The 12,397-nt window shown below is 35.5% G+C and overlaps 1 protein-coding gene across 2 annotated transcripts; it reads right to left on the bottom strand.

Moving 5' to 3' along the window:
* Window positions 1–819: 819 nt before the first annotated feature.
* Window positions 820–12,397, bottom strand: LOC307152438 (uncharacterized protein). Of its 2 annotated transcripts, none has more exons than XM_079861094.1 (6): window positions 12,159–12,397; window positions 9,407–10,291; window positions 9,200–9,321; window positions 9,028–9,131; window positions 3,985–4,124; window positions 820–1,152 (listed from the first exon to the last, which is right to left on the bottom strand). In XM_079861094.1, exons 1-5 carry the CDS (start codon window positions 12,256–12,258, stop codon window positions 3,992–3,994), a joined length of 1,344 nt encoding a protein of 447 aa, XP_079717220.1. In that variant the 5' UTR covers window positions 12,259–12,397; the 3' UTR covers window positions 820–1,152; window positions 3,985–3,991. The 2 variants fall into 2 exon arrangements, with proteins under 2 accessions (XP_079717220.1, XP_079717221.1); XM_079861095.1 differs by having other exon boundaries at window positions 3,992–4,124.

The raw sequence follows: 12,397 nt of genomic DNA, 5'->3' as shown, positions 1-12,397 counted from the left end.
ATGTATAAAGCAAATTGCTGAGTTAGGGCATTTTACCCCAGCTGTGGGGCAAAATGACCCCTTAGTACAAATACATTTTTTGTTTAAAATCTAATAACATGAAACCTCTGGACACTTTTCATACTTGGTTTATAATGTATGTCATTGTCACTGAAAACTAGGATAACTATTCTAGACACATTAAATTACACAGTCCTGATGGGGGCGTTTATGTGACTCTACCTATAATGATCTTTAGCCCCCTCTAGTGTCTGAACCTTTCTGGCTTGAGCTGAAAGGTGTTTTTCTCATCTCACACATGAGCTGCTTCTCATTTCTTACATTGTACACCCTCCCATTGTTTTTCTTCCTTTCCACAAGCCATGTTGGCTTGTGGAATTTACAACAGCCATTAAAAACCTGGAAATAAGTGAACTAAAATGTCAGTTTATAAACGTTTTGTTTAGTGGGAGACCTCCACTCCACTGACCTCACAAAACTACAGTCTTACAATTCAAAACTGTCTATAAGTCTTGTGACATTTTGACCCATGAGGCAAGGGTAAATAATAACCAGGCGAAAGGCGGCAGTGCAGCTTTAATCACCATGGCACATTTATATTCAGATTATTCCACATATTAAATAAAGTAACCTTCAATGTAAATACCCACAAAGAAAGAAAGAAAAATAAATGGGAAGAAATGGGCATTTTTTTTTAACTTGATTTTTAGTTTGAGCCAAAATAACTGGAATACAAATAGCTGGAATATGAAATGCTAAATTTATGTAACATAGTGTTAAATGCACTGCTTAAGATAAAACTCACCGATACTGTATTTATTGTGAGGTTAGAGACAATTTTTTTGCCAGCAGTTCAAACAATGAACAAGAACACAAAAGTAACTTCAGGGCTAGGCAAAGCCAAAATAATAAGCAAAAAGTGAACTACCTTATCGCAGCAAACAACATATCCTATCAGGAATTGAAGATCAAAGAAAATACAAAGACTTCCTAACTCCTTAACTAAACATAAGCAGGAGAACAACAGGTCAAAAATAAATGGCCTTTATAATTCAGAGGATGTCGCCCTTCCGTTCCTCTTTTAAAAAGACGCCCGCACTCCCCGTCCGCAACTACCGAGCGATAGCGACACCTCCAATTAGGGCAGAAGACCTGTGAGAAACAGGACAGGAGAGAGAACCAAGGGAAGAGACAGTGGGAGGGAGAAACACCCACACATGTGCACCGGCACCAATACAGGCCCAGGTATATATAATTTACTATTACTTTCAAACAAACTTCTTTTATAATAATAATAATAATAAGGTTTTATTTATATAGCACCTTTCCAGGGCTCAAGGACGCTTTACAATGAACAAGCAACAATAATGGCAATGGACAATGCTAACAAACAAAACAACAGTAGGTAGATGAGAGTAAAAGTACAGTAAAGTAGGAGAATTATGTAGATGGAGCAGCGTACAGCAGAATACAATCAGACACAACTAAAGGTAATACAACTTAAGAACGGTAACATTCAGAAAAGAAGCGAGTTTTGAGCATAGTTTTAAATTCAGAAATAGTATTAACACAACAGAATGATCGGGGGAGAGAGTTCCATAGTTTGGGTGCAACAACACTGAATGATCTGAAGCTAGGCGATATCGAGGGACAACGAGAAGGCAGAGTCAGAGGACCGAGCGAGTCGGGGTGTAGGGGTGGAGCAGAGATTTAAAACTGAGCAGGAGGATTTTGAATGTAATACGATAAGCCACTGGAAACCAAGAAGATCTTTAAATTGGGATGATATGGGCAGAACGCTCGGTGTGGGTATTCTAGCAGCAGGGTTTTCAGTGTATTGCAATCTGGAAATGGAGCTAGCAGATAGACCAATTAAAAGGGCATTACAGTAATCAAGACATGATGTGACAAATGCATGGATGACACTCAATATTCAATATGATAATTAACTGCACAATTACTAGAAATGTGTACCTTGGATATTATACAATTTGCATACATGAAAAAAATGTGTCTTTTTCCACAAATTTTTTAAGACGTTTCCAACTTTGAACCAATTCTGTAGAATGGCCCATATTTCAAACATTGTTAAAGACAAGTAAACAGATAATAAAATAAGAACAAAATAAAGAAATGACCAAAAACCACAACACTGTAAAAAATTTCTAACCCTCCCAAATAAAAAATTTCAAGTGACCGATAACATCTAAATTTTTCAATTGGCCCAAGTGAAATTCTTGTTGCAATAGTCTGTTAACATTGGCTCAATGAGAAATAATACGTCAGACTAATTGAAAAATTTAGATGTTATCGGTCACTTGAAATTTTTGACTTGGGGATGTAATTTTTTTTTACAGTGAAATATATATGACTGAACAAAGTTCAAGAAATCAAATATAGGCCTTATCAAAAGTAAAATAACACAGCACAGTTTTTTTTTTAGTTTTTTTTATAAATAAAATAAAATATAGCCTAGATTAATCATGTTTGAAGTTACGAAAGTTATTCAGTCAAGATCAATATCTTTAGGAGGATATTTTTAGGAGGCTGTCGCTCGTGCTGAGTGCTCATCTTCATCACGCTTACTCTCAATCACACTTCTTCACATCTGAAATACGTTGCAGATACTTTTTGTATGTCCATTTGATTCTAGCTGAAACTGAATATATCATGACTGATATGTGCACGGCAGAAACCGTGGTCAGATAAAACCATGCACCTTTAAATTTTACAGGATATATTTTTTTTCACATGCCTTGTACCCACCTACCAAAGCGTCATTTATCATGCATATATAATAAACAATTTGTTTGTGAAAATGAATACAAAAATGAAACTAAGGGGGCACAAATCAGATCTGAGGGGGCAATGCTCCTTTTTGCCCCATCGTGGCGCCGGCCCTGGTAACCAAGCATCAGGTACACCAAAGTAAATGTAAGAATGAAATATGAAAATGTGTTTGTAATAATGGTAATTGAACATTTTATTATATTAACATTATGTTGACAATTTAAAGAGAAAACAAGTCAATTAAAAAAAAGTTTCACAGACACTCAATATCAGCATAATATAGTGAATTATTGTAGTCTGGAACACTTTAGACTTCCGGGGCCGTATTCACAAAACATTTTATCTTAGCATTAAGAGTTCTCCTAATTAGCAGAAAATGTTCTTATGTAAGAGTTTAATCTTAAATCTTATTCGCAAAGCTGCTGAGACCAACTTTTACTAAGGAATAGAGAGAAGTCTTAAGCTAAGAGAAAGGGGCGGGGTTGACCTTGTTGCTATAATGATGTCATCACGCTTCCTAACTATGCAAACAGTGATTGGCTGATGGAGGAGGAGTGGGCTAGTGTCACTAATTTAACTAGTATATGTTCAGCTAATTGTCAGTCTCTTACATGTCTGCATGGCAAGTGACAAATGAAGTTTTATTAAGCACGTTCAAATGGTCAATATAATCACAGCTCGAGAGGAGGCATATATATACAGCCGACTCACCTATACTTACCTCAACAGTTTTCTGTATCCCCCCCACCCCAAGTTTAGAGCTACTTTTAGCCTTTGCATGTTTTGTGAGTACGGACCCTGCTGTTTACTCATTATAACAGCTAGAATAAGATCATATTGACATAGAGCTGCTTGTGATGGAGCAAGACATGATGAACACATCAGAGATTTGGTGTGCTACATTAGCCACTGTCCCGGATTACCCAGTTCACCCCATGTTATACGTTTATTAAAGCAATACATTGTTTTTGACAGTTTTACATGTTTTACATTTGTGGTTTTGTAGGTTATAGAAAATTATTAAATTAAATTGATATCATGAAAGCAGTTTAAATAAAATAAAATTAAATTAGGACCTCATTCAGAAATTTTACTATCACAAAAAGATTGATTCTGTAAAATAATAATAATTAAAAAAAAAAACAAACAAAAAAAAAAAAAACAACAACAACATGACAATACCCAATTCCTTACCAAATACCTATTTCTCACAAATCCCTTTTCTGTTGGCAGAGCATGTAAGATCATTCCAGTTCTGGATGGAGTCTAAAGGCATCAGTTCAACACAGGTCTCATTTCGACCTCCATTATTTGGCTGATCTTCAAACCAAAACCTGAATAACATGTGGCAACAAGAGTAAATTTAGAACACTGTAAAATCCCACAGTCGTTCTAACTAACACTTTTTAGTTAACTTTTCTTTAAAAACCTGGGCCCGTATTCATAAAGATTCTAAGAATACTCTCAGAAAACTCTTAATTTAGCTTAAAAACTTTTACGTAGGAGTCTTAGCTTAAGAGCAATTCGGAACTGATCTGAGAGCAACTCTGAGTAAGGAAAAGACAAAAACTTTTATCTTAGTAAGAAGGCGGGGTTGACCCCATTGCTATGTATGACACAATCTTTTGAAGACTGTGATTGGTTGGTTGTCCAAGAAGGGGAAAAAAGTGATTTTAAGTATAGGGTCTATTCTAAGCCTTCACTTTGAAATTACATGCGTAATTTTTCCTATTTGACCGTTCTCACACACACACATTGTATATATAAATCCTTATTTTATTAACCATGCTGTTGATTTCCTATAAGGTATTTGCTTGGCTTAGAATGATAAAAATTGTTCCACTCTTTCCAATTACACTGATTGTTGGCATGTCTATTTAAATGGTGGTTTGAATGTTGGTTTTAATGTATCAAACATGGAATTTTCCCAGTTGCCAAATATCGTAATGTAGTGATTACTTTCATTTCGGGCGCTATGGCATTTCTGCGCTGTGTTGGAGATATTAGTGTGTCTCTAAAAAGATCTGTCACAAACATGATCCCTGCATGATCTAATTTAAAGCGTCTTATTAACTCACTGTCATCCATTGTCTGCAACACATTTCTTCTCCCTCTTCGTCTTTCTGCCATGTTCTCCTCTGCTAAAGAAACTCTTAAGCCTCTTAAAAGTCCTCGTCCGTACTCCTAACAATTTTGACCTTAAGACCTCTTTTAAGGGTTAAGATGCTTTCTGAATTACTTTTTTCTTTACTAGGATTTTTTCTTTAAATTTAAGAGTAAACGCCCACATTTCTAAGAATTTTCTTAGAATTTTGTCACTAGGATCTACTCTTTGCATTAAGATTCTTTATGAATACGGGCCCTGGAGTTTTACTTAAAACTCTTCTAATCTGTACTATTCACATGCTATGCTTTTTTATTCAGAAAACCCAAGTTAAGATTAACTGATTGGTTTGATTGGAGTGCCATTTTGTCAAGCAAAAAAAAAAAAAACAAAAAAAAAATTCTTTTTTTTGAGGTGGGGAAATTCTTAATAGACTTTTCACTCATTTCCTCCACTTCTCCACATCTTTCTCTGTTTGCATTCACTGATTTCCCAAAGTTATCTTGATTGTTGATTTTGAAATTGATTTTTAAAATGTTTTTGTTTGAACTCGCCTTTATGGTGATCAGTGTTCCCTTTGGTTGGGCACTTGGACCTTTCTTTATATTATTGTAATTTACTTCCAATTGATGCACACTGAAAAAAGTGAAACATCAGTGCAATTCATTCAAAATATATATTTACATTGGTCCAATGGAAAATTGTGATTTTAAGTTTACCTTCTGTTTTCACTTTGCCTCAAAGTAAGTGTTACGCCCTCTATCACTGAAAAAAATGATACTTTGGATTAACTTAAAACAATTGATGTAATTTTGTTACAGCTACTTTTTTTTTGGATTTTCTCAAATTGTATTTATGATTTAGTTAAAACCATAAATTTTTATTTAATGTCAAACCAAAATTTTAATTTTTTCCAACTCAACGTTTTACCTTAACCCAAAGTACACAGCAAAAACTCCAGTGTTAAAGTTAATGAGATAATTAAGTGATTAATTGAGTGATGATTGACTATTATTGAAGACACCTGATGTTAACAAGCAGAATCACTGAAGGAGAAAATCACAAATTGTAAGTTACCATTATGGTGATCAGTGTTTGCTTTAGTTGGACTCTTGACCCTTATATGTTTACTTTAAATATTGCTTGTCTGCTGTTATTTATTTATAACAGTCAGATGAATAAAGAGACATCTTCTGATGGTCTGATGGTGTTGGTTATGTTTTGACATAATCATCATTTGAACTTGATCACTGAACTCATTAAGACCCTTTTTTCTGACGTAGATTTATGTTGTTGATCACAGAATAACTTTGAATAAATATCCAGAATTTTAGATATAATACAAAGGATTTCTTAAAAGTTGTTTTGAAAAAAAAAAAAATATATATATTTTTTAGGCACACACAGACATCAAGATTCAGTCTATGCATCTCAACAATGGTGACGAGCAGAATATTCAATTAGGAAAAGTAAATTACATAGACAATTCAGATCATACTTTATTCATACCGCAATGCATGATGGGAGCCATTAATGAGTTGTGATTGGTGGCAGCCACTGCAACATGCTTTATTATTGTCACCATTGTTGAGATTCACAGGCTGATTATTGATGTCTGTGTTTCTAAATAAATCCATTTGAAAGTCTTTTGATCAGAACAATGTTTATTTAATATTTCAGATTATATGAAAAATACTGAGAATCATAACCAATGTTAAACCAAACTATATCAATTCATTTTTTGGATCACAACATGATTATGCACTCTAAAAAATGCTGGGTTATTTTTTAAACCCAAATGCTGGGTTGAGCATTTTGACTATGTTGCTGGGTTATTTTCTCCGTAATCAGCTGACAATAGGGTTTGTTTTGGAAATTTTGACCCAGTGCTTACCTCCTCGCGAGTCGCGCGCTTTTGTCCACACTGTTCAAATCACTACGTCAACAGGAGGACGAGAGGTTCAAGCAGTCCGAGCGAGCGTAAAGGTGAGCAACCCTGTTTTATTAAAACTATCCTATCATTAAGTAACGTTAGTCAAAGAAGTCAGAAAGTCAACAAGAAGTTATGTTGAAATTAACTATGAATTATTGACGACGGACCAAATGCTCTAGTCTAGATTTTGCATCTGTCGAACTAGCGACCGTTATGCTAACGTTACGTTACACATAACATTCATTATTTTTACACGGTCTGTCATCAATTAGTCCACTTATAACACGGTCACAATGTCTAAGTACAGTTGTTGGTGTCTGTTTTATCTCCAGAAATGTTGCGGGTTACTTGACTCGGCGGTGTTGGATGGATGCAGTGTAACGTCACTGGCTAGTGGCTGGATATGCTAAAGAAGCTGTAAGTCTAACATTACCTATTATTTAACTGTTTTTGTTAGTCATTTTCGAAAGGTAGCTTTACATAAAATATTTTATTATGCTGCAGTATGTTCTCTGTGTTTGGGTGCGTGCGCCTTAGCCTATAAGCCTTATGAAAACCTAAGACACACATATTACACACATAATTATCTGTGCCTGATATTGTCTTTCCCTCATTTAGTCTGAAACCAACATGGTGCTTTACCTGGAAAGGCAGAGAGAAGCAAAACCCTTCCCCTTTGTCTTGGAGCTTGGAATGGCTGGACAGTTTTTTGGTGAATGGGGAAACTCTGGAACAGTTGACTCAGTATTTTTTTAGGTTTTTTTTTTAATCTTTTTGTGAAGATAATTTTTAGCTAGGCTATTTTACAGTTTATAGGTTTAGAGTTTCATGTTTTTATTTTGCTACACAGGACTAAATGATTGCTTATTTAAGTGAATTGCAATGTATGTACTTATGTGTTTTTTATTGTATTCTTTGTGAAGAGAATCTTTAGCTATAGGCTATTTTACAGTTTGTAAGTATAGAGTTTTGAATTTTGAGAATCTTACCATTTTATAATCTTTTAACATACCAACATTTTAGCACAAATGATTTTTGTGGGCCTCCGTTTATGTTGCAGATGTCTAACTGTTTTTTTTAACATGAATGTATTTATGATTATATTAATTTCCTGGAATAAACACATTAATTGAATCAATAAACAGTAGTGTTATTATTGTTATTAATATTTTTGTGTTTTCTTTTATTCGTTTTTTTATTATTATTATCTAAAATGAATAACCTGTAGCATGGGGGTTGTTTGACCCAGCACTGATTAAAAACAACCCAGCAGATGGGTTAATGTATAAAAACCCAACCTGCTGGGTCAAAATAACCCAGCATGTGTTCTGTCCAATATTTACCCAGCGCTGGGTTGCCAAATAACCCAAATTGGGTTGTTTTTAACCCAGCATTTTTTTAGAGTGTGTCAAAACATAACCAACACCATCAGATCACATTGTCTCTTTGTTCATCTAACTGTTATAACTCAGATACAGCAGACAAACAAAATCTAAAGTAAACATATAAGGGTCAAGAGCCCAACTAAAGCAAACACTGATCACCTTAATGGTAACTTACAATTTGTGATTTTCTCCTTCAGTGATTCTGCTTGTTAACATCAGGTGTCTTCAATAAAGCTCAATCATCACTCAATTAATCACTTAATTATCTCATTAACTTTAACACTCTTGAGTTGAGTTGAGTTGAGTTGAGTTGGAAAAAATTAAAATTTTGGTTTGACAGTAAATCAAAATTTATGGTTTTAACTAAATCATAAATACAATTTGAGAAAATCTAAAAAAATTAGCTGCAACAAATTACATACATTTTTTTAAGTTAATCCAAAGTATATTTTTTTTCAGTGCACCGATGCAACAATAAATCACTGTTAATTGATTTCAAAGTAAAGGAAGTAATAAATATATAAATACATATAATTAATTTAATCATAACCATATTTCTTCACAAACTATGATATTTTAAAGTTTTATTGCTAACACTTATTGTCATAAACATGGTGTGAAACTATTAATTGGATTGATATAATCCATCTATATAATGGAGACAAATAATGGAGAGAAGAGTTGTGTTTTGCAAAAAAAATCTTTGGTTTTGGTATTTATTGAACAGTTGGGTCTTCGGTTATTTTTAGAGGTTGTGATGGTCTCATGTTTAAAATACTTTCACAGTGATTGTCTGTGAGTGTTTCATTACTTACCCTTTTCCCAGTGTTGAATTATCCACCCATTTCATTGTCCCATTGTTCTCAGTCTTAGACAAACCAATCCACACTCTCTCCTTGATGAATGAAGTTATGTGTTTCTGTGTGAATAAAAACAGGAGTAAGTGTGATTCCTCTCATTGATTAACAGACACTCACACAATCTCACCTGCTTCTCTGCAGTGTTGATAATGACCAGATCACCACCATGATCCCTGCAGAACTGCCTGCTCTCAGACCAGCTCATCGACTCATTGGATTTGAACAAACATACAGGCCCACGCGGATTTCCTAACAGAAACTCCCATTTTAAAAAACTCTATGGATAGATATAAAGAAAAGGATGAAAAAGAATTAAAAACAGATTCATACTGACCTTGTTTGGATTTTTCCTTCTTTAGTTCTTCACTCAAAGATGTGACGTTGCTTTCTAACTCCAGTTTCGTCTGATTCAACTGGGTATTCTCAGCAGAGAGATCTTTGATTCTGGTCTCCAGCTCCAGTTTCGTCTGATTCAACTGGTCTTTCTCAGCATTGAGATCATTGACTCTGGTCTCCAACTGGCTTTTCTCAGCAGTGAGATCATTGGCTCTGGTCTCCAACTGGTCTTTCTCAGCATTGAGATCATTGGCTCTGGTCTCCAACTGGCTTTTCTCAGCATTCAGATCATTGGCTCTGGTCTCCAACTGGCTTTTCTCAGCAGTGAGAACATTGACTCTGGTCTCCAACTGGCTTTTCTCAGTGGTTAGATCTTTGACTCTGGTCTCCAGCTCCAGTTTCTTCTGACTCAAAGAATCAAAACTTCTCTGTAACTGGCCTTTCTCAGCATTGAGATCATTGACTCCGGTCTCCAAATGGCTTTTCTCAGCATTGAGATCATTGACTCCGGTCTCCAAATGGCTTTTCTCAGCAGAGAGATCTTTGTCTCTGGTCTCCAGCTCCAGTTTCTCCTGACTCGAAGAGTGGGAACTGTTCTGTGACTGGCCTTTCTCAGCAGTGGGCCATTTTATTCTGGTCTCTAGTTCCAGTTTCTTCTGACTCAAAGAGCTGAAGTTGTTCTTCAGTTGGTCTTTTTCAGTCATTATACCAGTGCTCTTGTCCTGTAAGCTGTTGATAGTGTGATTGAACTCTTCAACTGTGTTCTTGTAACTCTTTAACAGGTCTCTCTCTGCTGTGATGTACTGAAGTGTGATGAAGACCAGCAGAAGAACACAAATGAGCCCGAGACACACTGTCATCAACACTAAACACCTGCTTCCTCCTGACAAACAGATAGAACACACACAGATATCAATTAACAACCATTCACATATTATGCATATATATTTATATTACTTTTGTTACCATTGTTGTGTTTTGCATGCTGAATGTTAACGTCTATGTGTAACACAACCCTGATCAATTGCAAGATATTGTCACAAATCTTGTAAAAATATAGCGAGATTATATCAACCCAGTTAAAACTTTCACAACGTGTTTATGACATAAGTGTTGACAATACAGTTTAAAAAGATTAATAACAAAAATGAAAAATAAACTAGAAGATGATTTAGTTTGGTCACCTTTTAAAAGCAACCTATTTATTATTTCCCTTCCCTTGAAATCAACTATCTGTGATTTCTTGTTGCATTGCTGCATTAATTGGAAGTGAATTACAATAATACAAATGAAGGTTGAAGTGACCAAACCAAAGGAAATACTGATCGTCATAATGGTGAGTTCAAACTAAAACATTTTAGGAAAATCAGCATGTGTAACGTTCTCTCAAAATTTTCAGTTGTAAACTGCCTAATGTGGCCAGATGACAATTCAACATTCAAGATGACTTTGGGAAATGAGTGAATGCAACTGAAGAAAGATAACTGCAGAAGTGGAGGAAATGAGTGAAAAGTCTAGTAAGAATTACCATTTAAGCCTTGTTTATACTTTCGCCTGGCTCCGCAGTGCGAGTCTCCGCAGACTGCGCGCGCACCTCCCCAAACGGACAAGGCGTTTACACTTGACGCGCTCGCCATTGTAATATTCTTTGAATCGACAGGGGACGACTCGAGTAATTGTCCTCTAAACCAGTGGTTCCCAAACCTGTCCTGAAGGCACCCCAACACTGCATGTTTTCTTTGTCTCCCTAATCAAACACACCTGATTCAATAAATCAGCTCATTATCACATGGGTTAATGAGCTGATGAGTTGAATCAGGTGTGTTTGATTAGGGAGACAAAGAAAATGTGCAGTGTTGGGGTGCCTCCAGAACAGGTTTGGGAACCACTGCTCTAACCATCAGGAATCAGCGGTTAGAAGAAGAAGCTATACACACGTGACAATGTTTATTTTAGTACACCACCACCATCATTCACCACTACAAAAAGAATCGTGTAAAACCCAGTAAACCCTGAGATTATTACTCGTGACAATAAAACATAATATATGGATATGAGAATGTGTATACAATATAACTAAATTAACGATCTCTTACATATTTTCTAATTTCACTAAACATTTCATTAAGTTTTGTGAACATTTTTATTAAACATGGACCTTTATGTTCATTAAAATACGTTTTATGCTATTGTATGCTCATATTTTAAATGTAAGCAACTAATTTAGACGTGCAAACTGGGTGCCGGTGTGGTGAGAAGTTCGAGCTCGGCCAGATTCGGCTCGAAGTCGTTCATCTTCGAATGCGGAGCCGCGCGCGCTGTTACAAAAAAAGCCACGCACACCACCAAGCGAAATGGGGTCTTGTGCACCCAACGCGCGCGACCGCCCACACCGCAATGACGTAATTTTTGCTGCGCGCACCTTCATGCTCGTGTGGACGCGTCGAGTATAAACCTAGCTTAAGTCTATCACTTTTTTTTTTTTTTTTTTTTTGCCTGACAAAATTGCACTCAAACCAATCAATCTTAACTGAATAACCAAAGCATAGTATGTGAATAATAAAGATTACTAGATTTTTACAGTTAAGTTAAGACATTAAGTTAACTAAAAAGTGTTTGTTAGAACATATGTTGGATTTTTCAGTGTAAAAAAGGAATGATTGAAATTTTATGTAACAGTTTTCAGTTCCTCAAACATTATTGCTCCATTACCAACTCCATCTCTGCGTCAGAATAAAATTTCTACTTACTGCACACTGGAGCTTTTTCTTCATCCTGCCAGAGACTCTCTGTTTGTGGTCCAGTTGTGCCTTCGGTAACTCTATTTACAATATACCTGCCTGATTTCATTATTTGCTCTAACTCACAGTCTTACAATACAGTAGTCTATGTGTTCACAGATGAGCTGCAGTCTGTACTGTAAGACTGGGTTTCCTGCTAAGAAAGAACATGCAATCAAACATCCTGCATTAAACAATAAAAATCACTA

The sequence above is a fragment of the Squalius cephalus genome (genome assembly GCF_949319135.1).
Source record: "Squalius cephalus genome assembly, chromosome: 2".
Lineage (NCBI taxonomy): Eukaryota > Metazoa > Chordata > Actinopteri > Cypriniformes > Leuciscidae > Squalius > Squalius cephalus.
The sequence above is the reverse complement of the archived record's forward strand: the minus strand, read 5'-3'. Positions and strand labels throughout refer to the sequence as shown.

Excerpts from the sequence above, each read along its gene's own strand:
- LOC307152438 (XM_079861094.1), bottom strand. The coding sequence starts at position 12,258 with ATGAAATCAGGCAGGTATATTGTAAATAGAGTTACCGAAGGCACAACT. Across the intron at positions 10,292-12,158 it reads AGAAAAAGCTCCAGTGTGCA|GAGGAAGCAGGTGTTTAGTG; the intron begins GTAAGTAGAAAT and ends TCTGTTTGTCAG. Across the intron at positions 9,132-9,199 it reads TCAACACTGCAGAGAAGCAG|AAACACATAACTTCATTCAT; the intron begins GTGAGATTGTGT and ends TTATTCACACAG.